The sequence below is a fragment of the Palaemon carinicauda genome, chromosome 34 (assembly GCF_036898095.1).
Source record: "Palaemon carinicauda isolate YSFRI2023 chromosome 34, ASM3689809v2, whole genome shotgun sequence".
NCBI lineage: Eukaryota > Metazoa > Arthropoda > Malacostraca > Decapoda > Palaemonidae > Palaemon > Palaemon carinicauda.
The window spans coordinates 79,722,161-79,748,661 of NC_090758.1; the positions used below are offsets into that span (position 1 = coordinate 79,722,161).

The window sequence follows — 26,501 nt, forward strand, 5'->3', positions numbered from 1 at the left end:
CAGAATAGATTGATCACCGAATATCTTAAAAGACTTTCTCAATAAGCCAATTTTTTGTGCAATTGAAGAAGACACAGACCTTATATGTTTCTCAAAAGTAAATTTGCTGTCAAGAATCACGCCTAAAATTTTGAAAGAGTCATACAAATTTAAAGAAACATTATCAATACTGATAGCCTGGGGGTAAAAGGGTTAAGTCTTTGTAGTATCCTTCCAGCCCGTAACTCTACACGCATTTAAAGCTCCAACTGTACTTCCATTCCCACACAGTTTGTCACCTTGATGTTCAGCCTCTCGGTTTTTCTTCGTACTGAAGTTGCACGTTTTACCCTTGGTTCCACATATCGCTCGCTTGCGACAATAACGTCATAACTCAAAAAAATGTATTTTTGAGTTATCCATATAGACATATTCATCTTCTAATGCTGATTTTTTTTGGCAAAAGTGTCATAATTGTAGCTAAAAAATTGATCGCTCGAGGCGCTTAATGTCCTAACGGCATAACATAACATGAGAGTGTTTTAATTGATTAAAACGGCTCTCCTGAAAAATAGCTATTTTTGAGTTATGACGACGACGTCGCAAATGAGCGATTATGTGCTAAGTGATCTCCCAGGCCACATGGACTACCTTTATAAATCTAATACAACTCTAATATTTTGCCAAGACAAGCTGTTACCTTGATATTACATATGATAGTATTAGAATTTGAATATAGATTAAAACTTTTTCAATAATAACAAGATTGCAAATATCAAGTAATATATAATGTATTTATAATTATTTCACTGTACTGCTTTTCACACTCCCCAAGAGAGATTAGTTCACCAAATGTTCAGTTGGGCTCAACAAGGCACTAGAAGAGTTGGAAGCTTAAAGCCTACATGGCTGAGGACTATGAAGTGCAAAGTAGGAGATGATGAATGGAGAAGTATTGAATTAAAAGCTCTAGATAGAGATGATTGGCGAAATCTAACCGAGGCCCTTTGCGTCAATAGGCGTAGGAGGAGATGATGATAATGATGAGGACTGTACTTACAGTTTTATATTAACCCTTTTACCCCCAGGCTATTTGGAAATTTCCTTAACCCCAAAGGGTTATTTTTTATTCAAGCACATTTAGCAGTACTGTATATATTTTTCAAATTGCTCTAACAGCCTTAATTTTTGTCATATAGAGGTCAGGTTGGTCTCATTCTCTTGGAAAATGCCTGAATTTTCTCAAAAAATTATCAAAAAAAAAAAAAAAAAAATTGTAAATAGCATTTTTTTGCAGGGACGTACCGGTACGTCCATGGGGGTAAAGGGATGTGTTTTGTGAAACGTACTAGTACGTCCTTTGGGGGTAAAAGGGTTAAAGAAAAGCTTGAACTAATACAAGTTATGCATCAGCATAGGCTTTGATTGTAAATGTTTTCACCGTCATTTTGAATGTCTTCGGACCATTAGTCTGGAAGTCCACTGTGAACATTTGAAATATTCGCGTTCAGGTATTGCATGCTAGTTTGAGAAGGAATACGAATAGTATTTTTATATTTTTAGATCAGCCAATTTTTTCTTTACTGTGTTTTTGTTTTCTAACAAGACTTGTTACAGATAGGGCTGCAGGGTCAATTCCTCAAGTGATAAAGGGGCAGTAGCTGTAGAGAACGACACTTCGTAGTAACGGGGGATGTTGAGGAGGGAGAAGTCTAATTGGAAAGGGACCTCTGGTAGTGGTTTCACTAGCCCCAGTTTTTATACCGACACCCTATAAGGGGTGAGCGAGCCGGGTATATTCCTGGCATTCCATGCAACTTTTTCTCTGGTATATTTAGCAATATTTATACCTTAGAAATGGTGCTTTAAGGAGCATTTCACTGGGCGACACAGGTTCCTCGCCCAGAAATAGATTTTTCCCTCGTCAAAATCCCTTTTTTAGAGAGTGGTCTTGTCAAATAGCATAGTAAGGTGATTATATTAGTTTCCGATTGAAGTATTAGCTCGCCTTTCTAATTTTTCTAACATGAAGCAGCTCTTCTAGAAGGACACTCCAAAATCAAACTGATGTTCTCTAGTCTTGGGTAGTGCCATATCCTCTGTGCCATGGTCTTCCACTGCCTTGGGTTAGAGTTCTCTTGCTTGAGGGTACACTCGTGCACACTTCTATCTAATTTCTCGTCCTCGTGTTTTGTTAAAGTTTTCATAGTTTATATAGGAAATATCTATTTTAATGTTGTTACTGTTCTTGAAATATTTTATTTTTGCTTGTTTCCTTGCCTTACTGGGCTATTTTTCCTCTTGTGGTTCCTGGGCTTATAGCATCCTACTTTTCCAACTGTGGTTGTATTATTATTATTATTATTATTATTATTATTATTATTATTATTATTATTATTATTAGCCAAGCTACAACCCTTGTTGGGAAACCAAGATGCTATAAGCCCAAGGGCTCCAAAAGGGAAAAGTAGCCCAGTGAGGAAAGGAAATAAGGAAATAAATAAATGATGAGAACAAATTAACAATAAATCACTCTAAAAGCAGTAACAACGTCAAAACAGATATGCCATATATAAACTATTAACAAGGTCAAAACAGATATGCCATCTATAAACTATTAACAACGTCAAAACAGATATGCCATATATAAACTATTAACAAGGTCAAAACAGATATGCCATATATAGACTATTAACAACGTCAAAACAGATATGCCATATATAAACTATTAACAACGTCAAAACAGATATGCCACATGTAAACTATTAACAACGTCAAAACAGATATGCCATATATAAACTATTAACAACGTCAAAACAGATATGCCACATATAAACTATTAACAACGTCAAAACAAATATGTCATGTAGCTTAGCAAGTAATAATAATACATAATTACGGCACGTGTGTTTCATTGGACGTATTTTTTTTTCCCCAGAAGAAGAAAGCGACAAGCGTTCCAAAGGCGAAACCTTGCTGGATCGCCTGGACAACATGAGAGAGTCGGACTTCAAGCGAGCGTACGCCGCCAACGTACACGGAAATCAGGTGAGGGATGGTTTTAACCTTCCGAGTTTTTTGTTGCAGAGAGAGAGGAAGGAACCTGTCCCGAGGGAGACCCAGCAAGGTCGTGAATAAAAAACTCAATAATATAAACAAAAATGGACAAGGCCCCCTCCAAAATATCAAAACTCATAGCTCTGGTACTTAACTTAGATGTAGTGACAGTGGAGTCGGACATCTTGAGGTAAATCCAGAGAAAATCAGCGAAATTCACACACAACACAAAATATTGTCACCGGGCGACACGGGTCTCTCGCCCAGAAATAGAGTTTTCCTTCGTCAAAATCCCTTTTTGATTATTGGTGATGAGTTGCATGAAATGAAATAGGTTGAAATTTTTAAAATGTTATTTTGGGCTCAAGCCATGTCGTCCTGATGGAAGGTCCCTCCGGCATGATATGATATTTCAAGAGGATTGTCGTCAGGTATCACGGGGTTCTAACCCCCGGAACGACTACCCTAAGATATCGTGTATAATCAGGGACGTATCCGTAGATAACCATAGATATCTGCACCCCTAACAGACTTAATCCAGTCTAGGAATCTAAGGAGAAGGATAGGCGAGGAGCCGTTACATATCCTCACATATCCTCTCCCCTCATAGTACTGTTCGAATGTTTAAATGTAGGTATTTGAACTGATAACTGTAAGTTATCAAATATTATATACAGTCATTGCTAGTAGCTATCTGCACCCCTAACAGACTTAATCCAGTCTAGGAATCTAAGGAGAAGGATAGGCGAGGAGCCATTACATATCCTCTCCCCTCGTAGTACTGTTCGAATGTTTAAATGTAGGTATTTGAACTGATAACTGTAAGTTATCAAATATTATATACAGTAATTGCTAGTAGCTTTATCTTGAGAAAATTACTTAGCTTGGATCACAAGCTGACTTCTTATCAATTTCATATATCAATTTCATGCACAACATTCATGTAAACTTGATACAGGCAGGCTAATCTCTGTATGATAAAAATCCCCTAGGCGTAACATTTTATGTGTCGGATAGTTTTTAACTTATTCATTTTATTTAAATTTTTGTTTATCAATTAGATTTAATTTATACTGTACATTATATATTTTATCGCCTGAATTTGGGCCATAACTTCTGTACTATGGTCTTTCACTGTCTTGGGTTAGAGTTCTCTTGCTTGAGGGTACATTCGGGCACACTGTTCTATCTAATTTTTCTTCCTATTGGCTTGATAAAGTTTTTTATAGTTTGTACAGGAAATATTTATTTTGATGTTGTTACTGTTCTTAGAATATTTTATTTTTCCTTGTTTCCTTTCCTCACTGGGCTATTTCCCCTGTTGGTGCCCCTGGGCTTACAGTATCCTGCCTTGCTTTTCCAACTAGTGTTGCAGTTTAGCTAGTAATAATAATAATGATAATAATAATAATAATAATGATAATAACTGTATGAGTCAAATTTGACTAATTTAGCCACTAAGTCTCCTTCCCTTTCATGATAATAACACGTCACAGAGTGGTTTTAGTTTGGTTGCTGTACCTGGATATGGTTCAGGCTCTTTCAAGAAAACATTTAATGTTTAGTTAGCCTAGACAAGTGACAATCTAGTGAAACTGCTTGATGATGATTATACTCCTTCATTTGTCAGATGCGAGATATCGATGGCCTGGCTGCCCTAAAAGGCGACAAAGTTTTCATGCCGCGCAACGAGACACTCGACAAACAGCTTTACGAGGAACTGGAGGAACAACAGAGTCATCCAGGGTGAGTATTCTATCTCCTGCTTTCAACCCTTTTACCCCCAGGCTCTTTGCCTCGGCTTTTTCTTTCACAGGGTTAGACATGAAAGGCCCTCTCTCTATTCTTATCCTTTTCTCAATCATGCTGAGTTTCTGTCTGAATTTTTCACAGTTTAACCCTTTTACCCCCAGGCTCTTTGGAAATTTCCAACCCTTAACCCCCAGGGGGTTATTTTTTTCCCAGCACATTTTGCAGTATATTTTTTTTTAAATTGCTCTAACAGCCTTAATTTTTGTCATAGAGAGGTCAAGTTGGTCTCATTCTCTTGGAAAATGCCTGAATTTTCTCAAAAATTTATCAAAAATATGAAAAAAAAATTTTATAGCATTTTTTTGCAAGGACGTACCGGTACGTCCATGTGGGTAAAGGGATTAGTTTTGGGAAACGTACCAGTACATCCTTTGAGGGTAAAAGGGTTAATATTAAGTGTATCTCCTCTCGTCTTGTATCGCTTTCAAATATGTTAATGCTTTTTCAAGAGAGATGAGCATTTCTTTATATAATACTATATTTTTACTTCAACACAACAAATGATTTTGTCTTGCCTTTTCCTCTCGGGAAGCTTTATGTTTTCCATTGAAGAACAATAACTTAATCCTACAGAGAATTTGGTGGTAATATAAAGCATTAAATTCATATATCATTCCTTTTTAAGTGAAATAAACAATAACACATTTAAATTATTAAAGATATTTACAAAGATTACCTAACTTAAGTAAACAGAAAAAGAATATTTATAAGAATTTATTCGACAATCGACAAAAAACATTTTGGAGTTTTGCGACTGTTTCTTTTCTGCGTTTGTCCTCCCTTACGATTTATTTATCTCATCTTCGTCTTATTTTATTTGAGTCCATCCCTTTGGTTGTACATCTTAGTTTACAGTGAACCCTCGTTTATCGCGGTAGATAGGTTCCAGACGCGGCCGCGATAGGTGAAAATCCGCGAAGTAGTAACACCACATTTACCTATTTATTTAACATGTATATTCAGACTTTTAAAACCTTCCCTTGTACGTAGTACTGTTAACAAACTACCCTTTAATGTACAGAACACTTAATGCATGTAATACAGTACCCTAAACTAAAACAGGCACAAATATTAAAGGCGACTTTATATCATGCGTTTCCTAAACACGCCAAAAAGCACGATAAAAAATGGCAACCAATGTTTTGTTTACGTTTTATCTCTGATCCTAATGAAGAAACAAACGCATTTACACATCTGTTTATAGGTTAATTTTTGCATCAATTATATTGATTATTCAGTACAGTATGTTGATTTGGTTATTACTAATGTTTTACTTAATTTTTCTTAGGACTTCCAAATGAAATTTTTTTCTTTATGACGCCGCCTGAAACGACGGCGTCATAAAGTACGCTCAGTAAACAAACTAAGGAATTTAACCCGCATGATGAAAGTGATAAATAATGATATTACAGTAAAAGCTTTTATAAAATATGTTATTACAAATATTATTTACCGTATCTATATAAAATCATACATACGTAGCAAAGCAGGAAAACAATCTACGAGAGAGAGAGAGAGAGAGAGAGAGAGAGAGAGAGAGAGAGAGAGAGAGAGAGAGAGAGAGAGAGAGAGAGAGAGTTTTTTTACATACGTAAATGTAAATTTTAAACAAACAAAAAAAGCCCCATTTCATATAAAATAGATTACAAATATTTTACTTTATCATATTACAGTGTAGTCTGTATAATACTGTAAAGTTCAGTACAGTATGTTGTTGTTATAGTCGTGGCGATGAAATTCTCACGAAACAAAAACACGCCATTTGTTTACAACAGCTGATTCATTCTCTCTCTCTCTCTCTCTCTCTCTCTCTCTCTCTCTCTCTCTCTCTCTCTCTCTCTCTCTCTCTCTCTCTCTCTCTCTCTCCGTGTTATACAATACTTACATTTAGATGAAGAAACTAAAATTAGTTTTCTTAGTGTCAATTAAATACGAAACGAAAAAATTAGGCCGAGTCTACATCCATTTCAATCATAGCTAAAAATACGGCATCCGATTTCATCAGCAAACCACTATTTTTTGGGAAATATCATTTTATTCTAGAAAATTGCCACTCTTTAAATAGTTAATTGCACATTAAGAAAGCGTGTACTTTAGTTTTTAAATTTCGGGTGTGTTTTAAAAATCGAGTATTGTTGACTTTTTTTTTTTTTTTACTTTTGGCTGTGATTAGATCAGCTGTCATCTAGCTGCCGCTCTTGAGTGTGTACGAATACACTAACAAAGTATCATTTATACCATTTCTTAACTTATTCAAACCGTCTACAGTATACAGTTGATATTACATAAGCACCAATGTGTTATAACCTATCAAATTTTTTTGTTTATTACATTTAAACCCCCCTCTATCTCTCTCTCTCTCTCTCTCTCTCTCTCTCTCTCTCTCTCTCTCTCTCTCTCTCTCTCTCTCTCTCTCTACCTATCTCTCTCTCTCTCTCTCTCTCTCTACCTCTCTCTCTCTCTACCTCTCTCTCTCTCTCTCTCTCTCTCTGTGGGCTACTTTTCAGTACCTCCCATTCCTTACCTCTCTCTATCTCTCTAACAAATGATATCTTTGTTGCTCCTCAAAGTTTCATTTATATTGAAAATCAATCATGATTCAATTTTCCTTACTTTCTCCAATCTCGCACCATTGGTCACATCGCGGTATTTTCGATATTTCCGGAAAATCCGCAATATATGTATAGACATGGGTTATGAAAAAAATCCGCGAAGTGGTGAATCCGCGATGGTCGAACCGCGAAGTAGCGAGGGTTCACTGTATATGAGTCCCTTCTTCGGTTCGATGTCGTAAGGAAATCACAAAGCCTGCGTTGTTTTTGTTGCCGGCAGATTTTTGAAGATGCTCGACTTCCGCAAGAAGCTCCCGGCCTTCCAGATGCGGGACGAGATTGTGGACCTCATTCGGGAGAACCAAGTCGTTGTGCTGAGTGGTGAAACAGGCAAGTAATATCTTGTTGATAATTTTCATTATTGATTTTTCCCTGTAGGATCAAGTAAAGATAAGTACCCCCTTTTCATGAGGAGTGTTTTCCTTAACTTGCTTGCATTTGGGAGTGCTTTTCATTACCTGTTCTAACTAAGGAGTGCTTTAAGAAATTGTTTTCTGTCCTGCTTGTTTAATTGCGATTGTAACTCAATATAGTTGTTTTATTAAATATTTTTAAAACCACGATGTTTAAAATTTACCGCTTACTACTGTATACTTATTAAGGGGCTTTTCTTGTTCGATACGCGTACTGACGAAGCAAAGCACTTTTTGATACTCGTGTGGACGTACTGACTTAGCCATAGGGGCCTTTTCTTTACTAGGCTGAATATGGGAGTGCCTTTCTCGACGATCGAATTTGCGAGTACTTAACTTGCAGTAATTTACTTGATCCGCCATTTATTCGCAAGCTCGTTTGACCTGTTGGTCTCCGCTTATGAGCAACTAGAATGCAGAGATTACAAAACTATGCTAGCAGTTTTAAAACTTTTGGGTGAGGTAGCCATGTCGTCCTGATGGAAGTTCCTTCATTAGTAGCTACCTAGGAAGCTACTAACGAAGGAACTTCCATCACGACGACGTGGCCTGAGCCCAAAAAAGATATTGCCTTTATTTCAGAACACCAAATTCCAATTTTCGTAAACAAATCCCTAAAAAGATTTTATCTAATCATTTAATATTCCTGCTGCTTCCTCCGATGCCTTAGATGACCGCAGAAGTAGCAGCAGTAGGGGATTCAGCATTATGAAGCTTCATCTGTGGTGGATAATGTGGGGTGGGCTGTGGCACCCTAGCAGTACCGGCTGAACTCGGTTGAGTCCCTTGTTAGGCTGGGAGGAACGTAGAGAGTAGAGGTCCCCTTTTTGTTTTCGTTTCATTTGTTGATGTCGGCTACCCCCCAAAATTGGGGGAAGTGCCTTAGTATATGTATGTATGTTTTTAATATTTGAGGAGTTGTAAATTGTTAATAAGGCTTTTTATTATATTTTATTCTTAACAAACCCATTTAGTCCATTTCTATAAAAATTAGGAATGTTTCCCCTAGTGTCTAGTTAAACTATTATCGATAATAATCTATGTGGTCACCATGAAATTTCAGATCTCCACTGCTTCGCTAGATTTTAATCGCCTAAATATTTTTATAACTGAAGAGATCTATTTGTATAAAGAGATTCTTTATCCTGGTGTTTGTAGAATTAAGGTTCAGCTTTTTAACCCTTTTACCCCCAAGGTATTTGGAAATTTCCAACCCTTAACCCCCAAGGGGTTATTTTTTTCAAGCACATTTTGCAGTATATTTTTTTTTTAAATTGCTCTAACAGCCTTAATTTTTGTCATAGAGAGGTCAGGTTGGTCTCATTCTCTTGAAAAATGTCTGAAGTTTCTCAAAAAATTATAAAAAATATGCAAAAAAATTTTAAATAGCAGTTTTTTGCAAGGACGTACCGGTACGTCCATGGGGGTAAAGGTATGAGTTTTGTGAAACGTACCAGTACGTCCTTTGGGGGTAAAAGGGTTAAGGATCGTAAGAATTTTTATCCAGGGACAAACAGACAAAGCAGTTAATGCTTATTTTATGACACGCCACTCGTTCGTAAAGTTGGTTTGGTGGTAAAATAGTTGGAAAGTACCATGGTTTATTTTGAGCAAAATTGATCTTATGCTGTCAAAGGTTTTAGTGTTGATAATGAAAATTCAATCCTAGATTATGAAAGTTCAATCCTAGATTATGAAAGTTCAATCCTAGATTATGAAATTCAACCCTAGATTATGAAAGTTCAATCCTAGATTATGAAATTCAACCCTAGATTATGAAAGTTCAATCCTAGATTATGAGAGTTCAATCCTAGATTATAAAAGTTCAAGCTTAGGTTATGAAAATTCAACCCTAGATTATGAATGTTCAATCCTAGATTATGAAAGTTCAACCCTAGATTATAAAAGTTTAATCCTAGATTATGAAAGTTCAATCTTAGATTATGAAAGTTCAATCCTATATTATGAAAGTTCAATCCTAGATTATGAAAGTTCAATCCTAGATTGTGAAAGTTCAATCCTAGATTGTTAATGTTCAATCCTAGATTGTTAAAGTTCAATCCTAGATTATGAAAGTTCAATCCTAGATTATGAAAGTTCCATCCTAGATTATGAAAATTCAACCCTAGATTATGAAAGTTCAATCGTAGATTATGAGAGTTCAATTGTAGATTATGAGAGTTCAATCCTAGATTATGAAAGTTCATTCCTAGATTATGGAAGTTCAGTCCTAGGTTATGAAAGTTCAACCCTAGATTATAAAAGTTCAATCCTTGATTATAAAAGTTCAATCTTAGGTTATGAAAATTCAATCCTAGATTATAAAAGTTCAATCTTAGGTTATGAAAATTCAATCCTAGGTTATAAAAGTTCAATCTTAGGTTATGAAAATTCAATCCTAGATTATAAAAGTTCAATCTTAGGTTATGAAAATTCAATCCTAGGTTATAAAAGTTCAATCTTAGGTTATGAAAATTCAATCATAGATTATAAAAGTTCAATCCTAGATTATGAAAATTCAACCCTAGATTATAAAAGTTCAACCTTGATTATAAAAGTTCAAGCCTAGATTATGAAAGTTCAACCCTAGATTATAAAAGTTCAGTCCTAGATTATGAAAGTTCAATATTATGAACTTAGGATATAATAACTGTTGTTACTGTTCTTAAAATATTTCATTAAAAGAATAGCTCTGTTATAGCAAATTCTGATGGCTTGTTCCTCGTTTATCCCAACAAAGGTTGTGGTAAGACAACGCAGGTAGCGCAGTTTTTGCTGGAGGAGGCCGTGGCCGATTTGAGGGGATCCGTCACCCGCATCGTCTGCACGCAGCCCAGGCGGATCTCCGCGATCTCCGTGGCGCAGCGCGTTGCCGACGAGAGAGGGGAGAAGCTGGGCCAGAGTGTCGGTTACCAAATCAGATTAGAAAAGTGAGTTATTTTCTTCGTTTTCTTTTGTGAATTAATTTAAGTAAAGAGAGATCAGTTCATCAAACGTTCAGCTGTGCTCCACAAGGCACTAGAAGAGTTGGGAGACCCAGGCCTATATGGCTGAGGACTATGAAAGGCGAAGTAGGAGATGATGAATGGAGAAGTATTGAATTAAAAGCTCAAGATAGAGACGACTGGCAAAATCTAATCGAGGACCTTTGCGTCAATAGGCGTAGGAGGAGGAGGAGATGATGATGATGATAGATGTAGGTGATTACGAATTGCATTTTCTCCTAACACTGTACAGTAAGTTTTCATTGTGTACATGAAGTTTGATGTTTTATTTTTTCATCATTCAGAAGATTGTAATCGCAATAAAGTTTGGTGTGTTATTTCCCCCAGACGGCCGCATTGATAACTTTTCTTTTTCCTATTCATATTCCCTATATCTACTTGGAACAATCCCTTTTCGGGTTGCGACGGGAGGGGGTTGGTTTCTCCCGGGCCGGGGAGAATCTGGATCTGGGTGACAGCGTCTGCTTTGCGGCACCTCGACTGAGCTCCGGACTCCTGCCGTGGGCTTCGTGGTGCCTTCGTCCTTTTCCGTCCTTCCCATCGTCATCCTTATATAACTGTACCGCTTTCACATGTTTAGTCTTACCACTTTCATATCCTTATCCCATTTACGGGCTACCAACGCAAGAGCCCGTGTTTTGCTGTAGTCAAGGCAATCTAATACCTACCTACCTACAATGTCTTAGAGCTATATGGACCTAATAGCTGCCCATATACTTCTGGTAGTATTATTTTCTTACATATTAGTTTTCATGTATTCCCTTTTGTCTTGTCACTCTTCTTCAGTGTTACCTCATTCTAAATTTTATCTTCAGTTTAGGAATGTCGTGAGTCGTGCCCCCTTGAGAATAGCTTGTCTAAACCTTATGAAATGTAAAAACACAACCCAGTGTTATCATTAATATATTCTATGTATTCTATTGTATGTTGATGGAGTGGTGAGAGAGGTGAATGCTCGAGTGCTTGGACGAGGATTAAAACTGGTAGACGAGAATGACCATGAATGGGAGGTAAATCAGTTGTTATTTGCGGATGATACTGTACCGGTTGCAGACGCGGAAGAGAAGCTTGGCCGATTAGTGACAGAATTTGGAAGGGTGTGTGAGAGAAGGAAGATGAGAGTTAACGTGGGTAAGAGTAAGGTTATGAGATGTACGAGAAGGGAAGGTGGTGCGAGGTTGAATGTCATGTTGAATGGAGAGTTACTTGAGGAGGTGGATCAATTTAAGTACTTGGGGTCTGTTGTTGCAGCAAATGGTGGAGTGGAAGCAGATGTACGTCAGAGAGTGAATGAAGGTTGCAAAGTGTTGGGGGCAGTTAAGGGAGTAGTTAAAAATAGAGGGTTGGGCTTGAATGTAAAGAGAGTTCTGTATGAGAAAGTGATTGTACCAACTGTGATGTATGGATCGGAGTTGTGGGGAATGAAAGTGACAGAGTGACAGAAAATGAATGTGTTTGAGATGAAGTGGCTAAAGAGTATGGCTGGTGTATCTCGAGTAGATGGGGTTAGGAACGAAGTAGTGAAGGTGAGAACGGGTGCAAGAAATGAGTTAGCAGCTAGAGTGGATATGAATGTGTTGAGGTGGTTTGGCCATGTTGAGAGAATGGAAAATGGCTGTCTGCTAAAGAAGGTGATGAATGCAAGAGTTGATGGGAGAAGTACAAGAGGAAGGCCAAGGTTTGGGTGGATGGATGGAGTGAAGGAAGCTCTGGGTGATAGGAGGATAGATGTGAGAGAGGCAAGAGAGCGTGCTAGAAATAGGAATGAATGGCGACGCAGTCCTGGTAGGCCCTGCTGCTGCCTCCGATGCCTTAGATGACTGCGAAGGTAGCAGCAGTAGGGGATTCAGCATTATGAAGCTTCATCTGTGGTGGATAAGGGGGGAGGGTGGGCTGTGGCACCCTAGCAGTACCAGCTGAACTCGGTTGAGTCCCTTGTTAGGCTGGGAGGAACGTAGAGAGTAGAGGTCCCCCTCCTTTTTTTTTTGTGTCATTTGTTGATGTCGGCTACCCCCCAAAATTGGGGGAAGTGCCTTGGTATATGTATGTATGTATGTATGTAGATTGGATGAAACTAACAGTAGGTGTCTGATGCAATTTATGAGATTTATCTCCCCCCAGGAGAAGTGAGAGAGATCTTTGAAAATTTTAGTTTGAGGTAAATCTTGTAATATGATTTTTATTACCATAATTTACATTTCAAGAAACTGTGTTATCATTTGTTAATATTATAAAGAGGTCGCCAAGTTATCTATAGATTTATTATTATTGTAATTGTTATTACTAGCTAACCACAACCTTCGTTTGAAAAGCAGGATGCTAGAAACCCAAGGGCTCTAACAAGGAAAATAACCCAATGAGGAAAGTAAATAAGAAAATAAATAAATTGTTTATTAGAAGTAATGAATAAAAAAAATGAAATATCTTAGACCTGTGACATCGTTAAAATAGATCTGTCATAATTAAACTATAAAGAAAGACTTATATCAACCTGTTCAACATGAGAACATTTGCTGCAAGTTTGAACTTCTGAAGTTCCACATTTTTCTTTGAAGAGCTAAAAGTTTGAGACAGATTTAAGTTAAAAAAAGAAAAGAAAAAAAAAGCGGGACATAGAGATGAAAATCAAGTCCTAAAGTTGCAATATTCTACCTTACGGTATTTAAAGCGAGCCTTTTTAAAGGTCCTAACTTACTACTGTACCTTGTCCCAAAGCATAGGTCAGGATATGTTTGAGATAGTATTGACATGTTTCCCTTCATGCTAAGTTTACTTATTAATTTTTCTTCTCATTCTCACAGTTTTCATATCAGGGGTATTTTTGCCACTCCATCTTATTACTTTTTATAAACTTTACTTTGTCGATGTCTCACAGGATGTAGATACAGGAGAGGGGGTTCCCAGCCCCCTCGTCCCGTCCCTTTTAGTCGCCTCTTACGACACGCAGGGATAACGTTGGCGCTATTCTAATTGTTTTTATGGCCCTGCGGCCATGTTTTTGTTTCATTTGTCAATGTCGGCTACCCCCCAAAATTGCGGAAAGTGCCTTGGTATATGTATGTATGTATAAGCTTTACTAAGATTTAAGATTTTATTTACAGCTCGCAATGTAGTCACCGCCTGTTTAGTAACGACATTAATCCCCTTTGCGGTTTTCAGAGTAATGTCCCGGTCATCAGGGTCCATCTTGTATTGCACGACCGGTATCATTCTGCAGTGGATGCAGACTGACCCCCTGTTGTCGGAAGTGTCGCATCTCATCTTGGACGAAATACACGAGAGAGACATGCTCTCCGACTTCCTCATATGTTTGGCCAAAGATGTTATCAAAGTGGTAAGTTTTGATTTTGAAGTTCGGTTGTTAACCCTTTTACCCCCAGGCTATTTCCAGGTTTAGTTATCCTGCCAGTTTGGTTATATGGGACTTCTTCCCTATGAAGGATAAGTCTCCTATTAACCCTTTTACCCCCAAAGGACGTACTGGTACGTTTCACAAAAGCCATCCCTTTACCCTCATGGACGTACCGGTACGTCCTTGCAAAAAAGTGCTATTTAAATTTTTTTTTCACATTTTTGATAATTTTTTGAGAAAATTCAGGCATTTTGCAAGAGAATGAGACCAACCTGACCTCTCTATGACAAAAATTAAGCCTGTTAGAGCAATTTAAAAAAAGTATACTGCAAAATTTGATGGGAAGAAAATAACCCCTTGGGGGTTAAGGGTTGGAAATTTCCAAATAGCCTGGGGGTAAAAGGGTTAAAAGGAGAGCTGTTGTATCATGCACACTACAGGCAGCAATGTAAGGTCTTTGCAGTATTCTGAACTCTTCTCAACTCTTAGGGTTCTTCCATATTTCTTTGGATATTCCTATTTTACTGATCGTCTGTTAACCCTTTTACCCCCTGGCTATTTGGAAATTTCCAACCCTTAACCCCCATGGGGTTATTTTTTCCCCAGTACATTTTGCAGTATATTTTTTTTTTAAATTGCTCTAACAGCCTTAATTTTTGTCATAGAAGGGTCAGGTTGGTCTCATTCTCTTGGAAAATGCCTGAATTTTCTCAAAAAATTATCAAAAATATGAAAAAAAAATATTTTATAGCATTTTTTTGCAAGGACGTACCGGTACGTCCATGGGGGTAAAGGGATGGGTTTTGTGAAACGTACCAGTACGTCCTTTGGGGGTAAAGGGATGAGTTTTGTGAAACGTACTATTACGTCCTTTTGGGGGTAAAAGGGTTATTCGCCTAGCCATACGGCTCCTTTTGTGTTGCTTCAATGTTCATCTCGCATGCAAGAATATGTTGTTGAATCAGTTGAGGAGACTGAGAACTAAAGAACTTGATGTTAGTCTCTATGGAACAAGATGCATTGTTTATCCATATACTGTACTGTATATATTTCCTGCGTATATTATTATTACTAGCTAAGCTACAACCCTAGTTGGAAAAGCAGGATGCTACAAGCCAAGGGCTCCAAGAGGGAAAATAGCCCAGTGAAGAAAGGATGTGAGAGAACTCTAACCCAAGACAGTGGAAGACAATATAACAGTGATTGTGTGTTTACTAAATTTATTTATTTTTTCCCTGAAAACTTTCAGGTCCAGCCCGAGAAAAGCTTGATGAGTTTCATTTGGTCTGGTTAAGCAAATATTATTAACCAAATAACTAACTACTGGTAATGAATTACCTTATATTTATTAAATATAATCCATATTTTTCCCCTTTGCATGACAGCAATTGTTCACGGGTAATACATCCATTCCCCAACCTGGAAAAACCTCTCACAGTTTACAATAACCTGAATGAAGGCATCTTAGTGCAAGCTTTATTACTACTCATTGTCCCTAGGAGGGTTACTTGCCAACAAGGTCCTCTCTTTTGTCGAAGGAATTTAGTACATTATCATTATCATCATCTTGGTTGGAAAGCAGAATGCCACTAGCCCAGGGACTCCATAGTCCAGTGAGGAAAGGAAATAAGGGAATAGCAAATGTACTATACTGTATATAAGTAATTAATAAGAATAATATATGAAATATTTCAAGATTAGTAACGTTGAAATAGATCCTTTCCTTTTTTTTCTTTTATTCTGGTCCTATACAGCAGGGGAACCCCACTCTCTACAGGGCCTTCACAGTATTCAATATTTCACACCACATATTGCTCGTTTATTGTGAAATCCACACTATCAAAGCACTTTGAGAACAAGAAAGTCTTCAGCGTCCTCTTGAAAGCCTTAATATCTGTCATATAAAAACTTTAAAACAAAGAGTTATGTTAGCCGGCTCAAAAGTTTTTTTTTTTTTTTCTTTTTCTCAAAAAGTTTGAACTTCTGTAGTTACACTGATTCAACTGCATGATTAGGAAGATCATTCCACAACTTGGTCACAGCTGGAATAAAGCTTCTAGGGAATAGGTTGGCTAGGGCACCAGCCACCCATTGAGATACTGCTACTAGAGAGTTACAGTATTGGGTCCTTTGACTGGCCAAACAGTACTACATTGGATCCTTTTCTCTGGTTATGGCTTATTTTGTCTGCCTACACATATGCCAAATAGTCTGGCCTATTCTTTCCAAATTCTGTCTTCATACCCCTGACAACAACGAGATTTCCAAACAAGTCTTCCTCACTTGAGGGGTTAACTACTGCTCATCAATTATTCAGTGGCTACTTTCCTCTTGGTAAGGGTAGAAGAGACTCTTAACTTTGGGAAGCAACTCATGTAGGAGAAGGACACTCCAAAATTAAATCATTGTTCTCTAGTCTTGGGTAGCTCCATAGCTGCTGTACCATGGCCATCAACTGTCTTGGATTAGAGTTTTCTTGTTTGAGGGTACACTTGGGTATGCTGTTCTGTCTTATTTTTCTTCCCCTTGTTTTTATAGTTTATATATGAAAGATCTAATTTAATGTTGTTACTGTTCCTAGTTGAGGCCCTTTGCGTCAATGGGCGTAGATGATGATGATGACTGTTCTTAGTATATTTTATTTTGATTGTTTAATACTTCTCTTCTAGTTTTTTATTTCCTAGTTTCCTCTCCTCACTGGAGTATTTTTCCCTGTTGGAACCTTTGTGCTTATAGCATCCAGCTTTTCCCATTAGGGTTATAGCTTATCTAGTAATAATAATGATAGAATACTGTGTAGTATTGTGCCTTAGGATGGAGAAGGCATGACTATGTAATAGTGCATTTTCATTACTACAGCAATTTAAGAAATCTGTTGTGTCAGCAATTGTTTCTTACAGATATTTGTATCTTTATGAAGATTGAATTTTGATTGCGATGAATTATTTATGGATATTTATTTACAAGCAGATTTCAAACAAGTTTTTAGAATATATTGGCAAAGAATTAATATCTGTGGCTAGAGTACCTTTTCTTTGCATTTAAGAATTTTGAGATATGCATTTTGATTTTACTAAACGTTATTTTTTTTTTATCTTCTAATTATTTCATTTTACATCAGTCTTGTAGTTCCTAGTTAGAATTGTATTTTTAATCGAGAAAGATTTTTTTTATTTATTCTGTATTAGATTGACTGTCACAATTGTAATGAAGTTAGAAAGTGAAGAATTAATCACTGATCACTCCATTGGACAATTTTATGTCGTAAGAATCTTTGCGTTGGTTGATATTCGTACGTACAAGGGAGACTAGTGATTAGAATATACATATGATCCTTGACTTACAAACATTCAGAATGCAATCATAAATTTCAGATATTGTATCAAAGGTTCATAGTGAAATCCTTTAATGCAGTAAAACAATATTATATAATTTAACCCTTTTACCCCCAGGCTATTTGGAAATTTCCAACCCTTAACCCCCAGGGGTTATTTTTTTCCCAGCACATTTTGCAGTATATTTGTTTTAAATTGCTCTAACAGCCTTAATTTTTGTCATAGAGAGGTCAGGTTGGTCTCATTCTCTTGGAAAATGCCTGAATTTTCTCAAAAAATTATCAAAAATATGAAAAAAAAAGTTTTTATAGCATTTGTTTGCAAGGACGTACCGGTACGTCCATGGGGGTAAAGGGATGGCTTTTGTGAAACGTACCAGTACGTCCATTGGGGGTAAAAGGGTTAAGGATCGTATTTGATTAAGTAAGACCAACATTGTTTTGCAATTAGAAAGATGACATTTACAATATGAAATGGGACTATTTTGTAGAATTTTGCAGCTGAAAAGCGTAGGTGTGCGAGATAGGTGAAAATGTAACAAAATTCAATTTATAAACAGTTTCTTGAAGCCCCTTAAGTTTGTATGTTTAGGATTTTCTATATTGGTTTTGATTAGGCTGTGGCCAATGCACAATTGTACATACTGTACATATACCAAGGCACTTCCCCCCAGTTTTGGGGGGTAGCCGACATCAAACAAATGAAACAAAAAAGGGGACGTCTACTCTCTACGTTCCTCCAAGCCTAACAAGGGACTCAATTGTATGGAATGCTAAACAATGTTGGTCTTACTTAATCATATACACACAAATCATTCTTTTATCTTAATTACCCTACTCTGCTTTGTAATCAGGTTGAAATAGTCGTTCTTTTTTTTCTTTTCCAGCGTCCCGACCTCAAGCTGGTTCTAATGAGCGCCACCTTAAACGCGGAGCAATTTTCCGAGTACTTCACCAATGCGCCGATGATCCACATACCCGGTTTTACCTTCCCTGTTAAGGAATATTACTTGGAAGATGTCATCGAGACTACGGGGTGAGTTAGGTGGCTTTTTACCTGTGGAGTTATTAAAGTTTTATGACGTCTAAATATTCAGATAGATACCAAGATTCAACAATTCCAACCCCACTCCCCCTTTCCTAACTACAACCCGCAGGTTTGGCAATTGGTGGGAGAGCGTGGTGTTAGAGTGTACCTCTTGGTGTACCTCCTCTCATCAGGGTATGACTAAACTATATCCACCCTGAACATGATAGGAAAGAAATATATATTTATACATATAGTTAGATGCTTGCTTGTTATTATATAAGGAGATGATTATAAAAAAGGTTGATTCCACAGCTCGATCAAGAGGTAGCGAGCTGGACTCAACTCCTAGTCATTTTATTAATATATGATATATTTTATCATTGTTATTAAAGTTAGCCTATAAATGACTGTTGCTTTATGGGCATGTATATTCGGTTTGGTTGAAATACGTAATACCCAGCTTTACGTCGGTTCAACGTACGGCAGTTCCGATGTTACATCGCGTATCATTTAGCATTAAATACATACATATACCAAGGCACTTCCCCCAATTTTGGGGGGTAGCCGACATCAACAAATGAAACAAAAACAAAAAGGGGACCTCTACTCTCTAAGTTCCTCCAGCCTAACAAGGGACTCAACCGAGTTCAGCTGGTACTGCTAGGGTGCCACAGCCCACCCTCCCACATTATCCACCACAGATGAAGCTTCATAATGCTGAATCCCCTACTACTGCTACCTCTGCGGTCATCTAAGGAACTATGTTGCAAGCCTGTCCGTATGTCGGTTTCTACGTCGTAGAGTAATGATTAAATACTGTACCATACTTCATATGGAAGCTTATGAATGTAGTTATTTAGTTTGTATAAAATGATAGCAGGTTGTAAGTGCTTTTTTTAAACCACCTTAAAAGTAAAAATCCAACATGTTTCTGGCCTCATGTAGCCAATTCGTCGTCGGCGCCCACTCGTGTCCGAGTATTGGGTTCTGTCGTTAGCCATCAGCCTCCTGAGAAAGAGATGAAGAAGGGTGGAGGAAACGACAGAATGCCAGTAGCTGGATATATTGTTTTGGGTGGTCGTGGCTTTGCAACGGCCACGCACACACACTTGGCCCACACCGTTTTCACCGCGGCTCAAGACATATGAGACAGGCGGCTTCTCCGATGTTGGTTGCATCGGGCTGCTGGGTTCTTGTTATGTCAAGGCCCGCCTTGTTGTCTGCCCGACAGGCATTGCCCTCTTCCGCCGGGGCTGGGAAGCTCCGCCGTTGGGGTCTTGTTTGGTTTGATTTTGGAGTTTTCCTTCTCCTAGCCTTTGCCTATCTTAAATAAAGGAGAAGGCCTATAGGGGTCCAGTCTTGGTCTGGTCTCTCAGAACTGGCCTTAGCGGTATGGTTGAGCCTGCCAGGGTGGATAAAACTACCCCACCGCCATTGCCCAGCCCATCATTGAGACACTCAAGCCCCTCTACTGCAGCAAAGTGCTGAACCATCAGAGGGGTAGCCAATTAACAACGTACTAATGTAAATTTGCTTTTTTTATGAATGTCAAAGACGATTTCTAGTCTCATTTCGGTGCTCGTCCTTATATTTCAGTTGGGGTTTCTTTCAAGGAGTTAGTTGTTTGTATCTCTATTAATACTCGCATAATGAAATATCAGTTTTCCATAATTTCTCATTTACATTATTACCACATTTGCCATTATGAGATGTCTCATTCTTTCAAAGTACAAGTCATTTGGTTTCAAATACTGTTTTTCAATATTAAACTTACCCGATAATCATGTAGCTGTCAACTCCGTTGCCCGACAGAATTCTATGGAGGGATACGCCAGCTATCACAATACTAGAAGGGGGTGTACTTACCAGCGCCACCTGTGGCCAGGTACTCAAGTACTTCTTGTTGACACCTCCTCAATTATTCCTCTGTCGTGCTTCCGGCAAGACGTTCTGGGATACGCTTATGATCTTCGAGTTTGTTCACGGCTAATTGGTGAAGTATTCTCTCAGATTTCGGCTGTCGCATTACTGGAAACCTTCTTATATTAGCTAGATAGCTTTTATATAGTCCTGATTAACGGTTAACGATCTTTTGCTTGATTTTGGAAACCCCTTTGGCTAACTCTTTGGATTCAAGATGTCTGACATTTCGCAAGCCCCCTCCCATAGACGATGTAGGTCTTGCAATAGGCGTATTCCGAAGGCCTCGGTAGATCCTCACACCGCTTGTTCTGACTGTAGGGACAGGCCCTGTCAGTTAGAAAATCGATGTGAGGAATGCGCCGGACTTTCGGAACTGGAATTTGTCCGTCTTTTAAAATATTCATCTAAGTTAGAGAGAGGTAGAGTTAGGAGGAGTTCTTCTCACTCTTCAATGTTTTCCTCACCTCATGATCCCCTACCTTTTCCTACCCCTGTAGTGGCTACCCCCGAACCTACTGTTTGCCCTCCGCCTGATATGTCTGTTGTTTTGCGTGCTATTCAGGCCTTAGGCGATAAAGTAGAGTCAGTGGTAAGTGACCATAAGTCTCTGATGGCCGAAGTTAAGGAACTTAAGGTCAAGAGTGCAGTGGGTGGAGTTAGTGCCAGTGCTGTGACGAGTGCTAGTGTCAGTGCAGTGCCAAGTGCTAGTGTCAGTGCCAGTGTGGTGCGTGAGGATTCTTCTGTGCGAGCCAGTCGTCCTCCCAGTCCGGGACCTCTTGCAAGCTCCCATGCCCAGGGGAGAAGCAATGTCGAAGGGCATAAGGGTTCGGCAGGCCTTGTTAGGCGCACAGAAGTTTCCTCGGTGGTTGCGGGCGTGTCTTCCAAAGACCGTCACTCCCACCCGCAGACGATTGAGCCCGTCTTTTTCTCGTCCGCTGATCATCTGTCAGGGAAGAAACGTTGGTCTCAGGTCTCGAGACCTCTTAAACGCAGAGTCCAGTCCGCAAGTGCTCAGCCAGGTTGCAGTCATTGGCTCAGCTCTGACTCGCCGCAGTCATCTGTCGACTGCACTCCGCCCAAGAGGAGTAAGGTTCTGCCACAACAGAGCTCGACTGTCGACCCTAAGTGGACTCTACTACAGTCCATGCAAGCACAGCTTTCGGACTTGATGCGTGAGTGTCGGGCTGAGAGTGTTGCTCCTCCGCCTCCGCCTACACTCCCTCCGCCTGCGCTCGCTCCGCCTGCGCTCGCTCCGCCTGCGCTTGCTCCGCCTGATCGCAGTACCACCTGCCAGGCGTACGATGTTGAGCCACGGTCTGAGTTTGCTGTTCCCAGTGGTGTTCAGCCTCCGCCTTCTTTAAGGCAACCTTTGCTATGGGATCAGGAGGATTATACCTCTCTTCCTCCGCCTCCCTTTGCTGCTCCACCAGTGGTGCAACTCTTGGCTGAGGTACAACAACCTCTCCCGTCCATGAGTCAGTCTCCTCAGCTCTCGCTGCAGCGAGCTCAACCATCCACAAGGCAAGCTCCACTACATCTTGGCCTTGCGCCTCAGGAGCCTCAGCTTGCGAGACTTTTACCTTGTTCTGCGCAGCCTCAACCTCATCACGCTCCGCTCACACCACAGGAACAGGAACTTGCTACTCCGCTTCCACCAACCGCTCAGCAAGCGCAATCCTTGGGTTCAACCGCTCATGCTAGGAGTCAGCCTCCTCCACCCATGCGCCTTCCTTCTGCTTCGTCTGCTATTCAGCCTTTGCAGTCTGAGCCTCAGGTTCTCCCTCAACAGTTACTTGAAGAGGAAACCACTACTATTGTTCCTACTCGTTCTGACTCTGCTGTTCAGCATTCTTGTCCGATACCTTCGCTGCACTCTGGTGATGAGGCGTCTGATGATGAGGAGGCACACCTGGATCCCTCATCAGACTTGGATGAATCCAAGCCTTCTCCACAGTCTATTGACTTTCGTAAGGTCTTGGTTCTGCTTAGGGAGGTTTACCCAGACCACTTTGTCTCTGCTATTCCCCGCTCTCCGCCATCTGAGTTTTCGCTGGGCTTACAACAAGCTAAGTCCTCCTATACTAAGCTAGTCCTAGCAAGGTCCTCTAAGAGAGCATTTAGGATCTTAGGGGAGTGGCTGCAGTCTAAGCAACACCTAGGCAAGACTTCTTTCATGTTCCCGCCGACCAAGCTCACTTCGAAAGCGAGCGTTTGGTATGCCACAGGAGAAGCTCCAGGCTTGGGAGTACCTGCCTCTGCCCAGGCTGACTTCTCAAGTCTGGTGGACTCGCCTCGGAGAACTGCAATGAGGCGCTCTAAGGTTTGCTGGACCTTCTCAGACCTTGATCACTTACTGAAAGGACTGTTTAGAGCATTTGAGATGTTCAACTTTCTTGACTGGTGCCTGGGGGCCCTCAGCAAGAAGACCTCTCCTGCGGACAAGGATTCTGCCATGCTATTAATGTCCTGCATGGATAAGGCCATTAGGGATGGATCTGGTGAGCTTGCGTCGATGTTTGTATCAGGGGTTTTGAAGAAAAGGGAACAGCTGTGTACCTTCCTTTCCTCCAGCATTACACCTTGCCAAAGGTCACAACTCCTTTTTGCTCCGCTCTCGAAGTTCCTCTTCCCTGAAGAGCTGGTTAAGGACTTGTCTGCTGCCCTGATACAAAAAGACACACACGATCTTGTAGCCTCATCGGCTCGTAAGTCTAAGGTTACTACCTCAGTCCCCAAGACTTATCGCTCACCAGTGGCTGATACCCCTGCGACGAGGTTCATACCGCCCTTTCGTGGTAGAGCCCCCAGCCGAGGAAGCTCCCGTCCAGACTCTTTCAGGAGCAAGTCCAGGAAAGGATCCAGGACATCTAAAGGTAAACACTGACTCTCCGCATCTCCAGACAGCAGTAGGAGCCAGGCTCAAGATCTTCTGGCGAGCCTGGGAGAAGAGAGGTGCAGACGCCCAGTCTGTCAGTTGGCTGAGGAACGGTTACAGGATTCCATTCTGCCTCAAACCACCTCTGACCACATCACCCATCAACCTCTCTCCCAACTACAAGGAAGAGGACAAGAGGCTAGCATTGCACCAGGAGGTGTCGCTACTTGTGCAGAAGAAGGCAGTGGTTATAGTCCGGGACCATCAATCCCCGGGCTTCTACAACCGTCTCTTTCTTGTGGCCAAGAAGACAGGAGGTTGGAGACCGGTGCTGGACGTCAGCGCGCTCAACGCGTATGTCACCAAGCAGACGTTCACGATGGAGACGACGAAGTCGGTCTTAGCAGCGGTCAGGCAGGAGGACTGGATGGTCTCGTTGGACTTGAAAGATGCCTACTTTCACGTTCCTATTCATCCAGACTCCCAACCTTTCCTGAGATTCGTTTTCGGAAAGGTTGTCTACCAATTCCAAGCCCTGTGTTTTGGCCTAAGCACAGCTCCTATGGTCTTTACTCATCTGATGAGGAATATAGCAAAATTCCTACACTTATCGGACATCAGAGCCTCCCTCTACTTGGACGACTGGCTGTTGAGAGCCTCCACGAGTCGTCGCTGTCTGGAGAATCTCAATTGGACTTTAGACTTAATCAGAGAACTGGGTCTATTAGTCAACATAGAAAAGTCTCAACTCATTCCCTCCCAATCCATTGTGTACCTGGGAATGGAGATTCGGAGTCAGGATTTTCGGGCTTTTCCTTCGGCCCCCAGGATAAGCCAAGCCCTAGAGTGCATCATGAGCATGCTGAAGAGGAGCAGTTGCTCGGTGAGACAGTGGATGAGTCTCACAGGGACCCTTTCATCACTGGCCCTGTTCGTCGAGCTAGGGAGACTCCACCTCCGCCCTCTTCAATTCCATCTTGCAGCTCATTGGGACAAGGGTTCGACTCTCGAAGCAGTCTCTATCCCAATCACCCAAGAGATGAAGACCACTCTCCTGTGGTGGAAGCACAACCTCCTTCTCAGGGAGGGTCTATCGTTGGCTATTCAGACCCCCAATCTTCATCTCTTCTCAGATGCATCGGACTCGGGCTGGGGTGCGACCTTGAACGGACGGGAATGCTCGGGAACGTGGAACGAAGAACAGGGATTACTCCACATCAACTGCAAGGAGCTACTAGCAGTTCATTTAGCCCTGTTGAACTTCAAGTCCCTCCTGCTAGGCAAAGTGGTGGAGGTGAACTCAGACAATACCACAGCCTTGGCTTACATCTCCAAGCAAGGAGGGACCCATTCGAGGAGCCTATACGAGATCGCAAGGGACCTCCTCATTTGGTCAAGAGGTCTAAACCTCACTCTGGTCACGAGGTTCATTCAGGGCGATATGAACGTCTCAGCAGATCGCCTAAGCAGAAGGAATCAGGTCATTCCCACGGAATGGACCCTCCACAAGAGTGTGTGCAACAGACTTTGGACCTTGTGGGGTCAACCTACCATAGATCTGTTTGCCACCTCCATAACCAAGAGACTTCCGCTGTACTGTTCCCCTGTTCCAGACCCTGCAGCAGTTCATGTGGATGCTTTTCTACTGAACTGGTCCCATCTCGACCTGTACGCATTCCCACCGTTCAAAATAATAAACAAAGTTCTGCAGAAATTTCTCTCGCACGAAGGGACACGGCTGACGCTGGTTGCTCCCCTTTGGCCTGCAAGAGAATGGTTCACAGAGGTACTTCAATGGCTAGTCGACATCCCCAGGACTCTACCTCTAAGAGTGGACCTTCTACGTCAACCTCACGTAGACAGGTTGCACCCAAACCTCCACGCTCTTCGGCTGACTGCCTTCAGACTGTCGAAAGATTCGCTAGAGCTAGAGGCTTTTCGAAGGAGGCAGCCAGTGCGATTGCCAGAGCGAGAAGGGTTTCCACTCGTAGAGTCTACCAGTCTAAGTGGGAGGTCTTCCGAAGCTGGTGTAGAGCCAATTCAATATCCTCTACCAATACCTCTGTGACCCAAATAGCTGACTTCCTTCTACATCTTAGGAATGAGAGATCCCTTTCAGCCCCTACGATTAAAGGATATAGGAGTATGTTGGCTTCAGTTCTCCGCCACAGAGGTTTGGACCTTTCTTCCAACAAGGACCTTCAAGACATTCTTAAGTCTTTTGAGACGTCTAAAGAGCGTCGTCTATCCACTCCAGGCTGGAACCTAGACGTAGTCTTAAGGTTCCTTATGTCTCCTAGGTTCGAACCTCTCCAGTCAGCTTCCTTCAAGGACCTTACCCTCAAGACTCTCTTTCTCGTCTGCCTTGCAACAGCTAAGAGAGTCAGTGAGGTTCATGCCTTCAGCAAGAACATTGGTTTCACGACCGAATCTGCAACATGTTCTTTTCAGCTTGGATTCCTAGCAAAGAACGAACTTCCTTCACGTCCTTGGCCTAGATCGTTTGAAATACCTAGCCTCTCCAACATGGTAGGTAACGAACTAGAGAGAGTTCTTTGCCCTGTCAGAGCTCTCAAATTTTATCTTAAGAGGTCTAAACCTCTTCGAGGACAGTCAGAAGCCTTATGGTGTGCCATCAAGAAACCTTCGAGGCCCATGTCCAAGAATGGGGTTTCATATTATATAAGGCTTCTGATTAGAGAAGCCCACTCTCACTTAAAGGAGGAAGACCTTGCATTGCTGAAGGTAAGGACCCACGAAGTAAGAGCCGTAGCTACTTCGATGGCCTTTAATAAAAACCGTTCTCTGCAGAGCATAATGGATGCAACCTATTGGAGGAGCAAGTCAGTGTTTGCATCATTTTATCTGAAAGATGTCCAGTCTCTTTACGAGAACTGCTACACCCTGGGACCATTCGTAGCAGCGAGTGCAGTAGTAGGTGAGGGCTCAGCCACTACATTCCCTTAATCCCATAACCTTTTTTAACCTTTCTCTTGAATGCTTTTATTGTTGTTTTTATGGTTGTTACGGTAGGCTAAGAAGCCTTCCGCATCCTTTTGATTTGGCGGGTGGTCTATTCATTCTTGAGAAGCGCCTGGGTTAGAGGTTT

General features: G+C 40.7%; 1 protein-coding gene across 4 annotated transcripts in view; it reads left to right on the plus strand.

The window, feature by feature from the left end:
- LOC137626510 (ATP-dependent DNA/RNA helicase DHX36-like) overlaps positions 1-26,501 on the plus strand; it is a 99,148-nt gene that overhangs the window by 37,867 nt on the left and 34,780 nt on the right. For 2 of the 4 annotated variants that reach the window (XM_068357550.1, XM_068357552.1), the window contains exons 6-11: positions 2,918-3,027; positions 4,667-4,782; positions 7,681-7,790; positions 10,614-10,803; positions 14,038-14,212; positions 18,452-18,600. In XM_068357550.1, the coding sequence (XP_068213651.1) occupies positions 2,918-3,027; positions 4,667-4,782; positions 7,681-7,790; positions 10,614-10,803; positions 14,038-14,212; positions 18,452-18,600 (850 nt within the window). The remainder of the gene's footprint in view (positions 1-2,917; positions 3,028-4,666; positions 4,783-7,680; positions 7,791-10,613; positions 10,804-14,037; positions 14,213-18,451; positions 18,601-26,501) is intronic. The other 2 variants (XM_068357551.1, XM_068357553.1) reach the window with 1 other exon arrangement.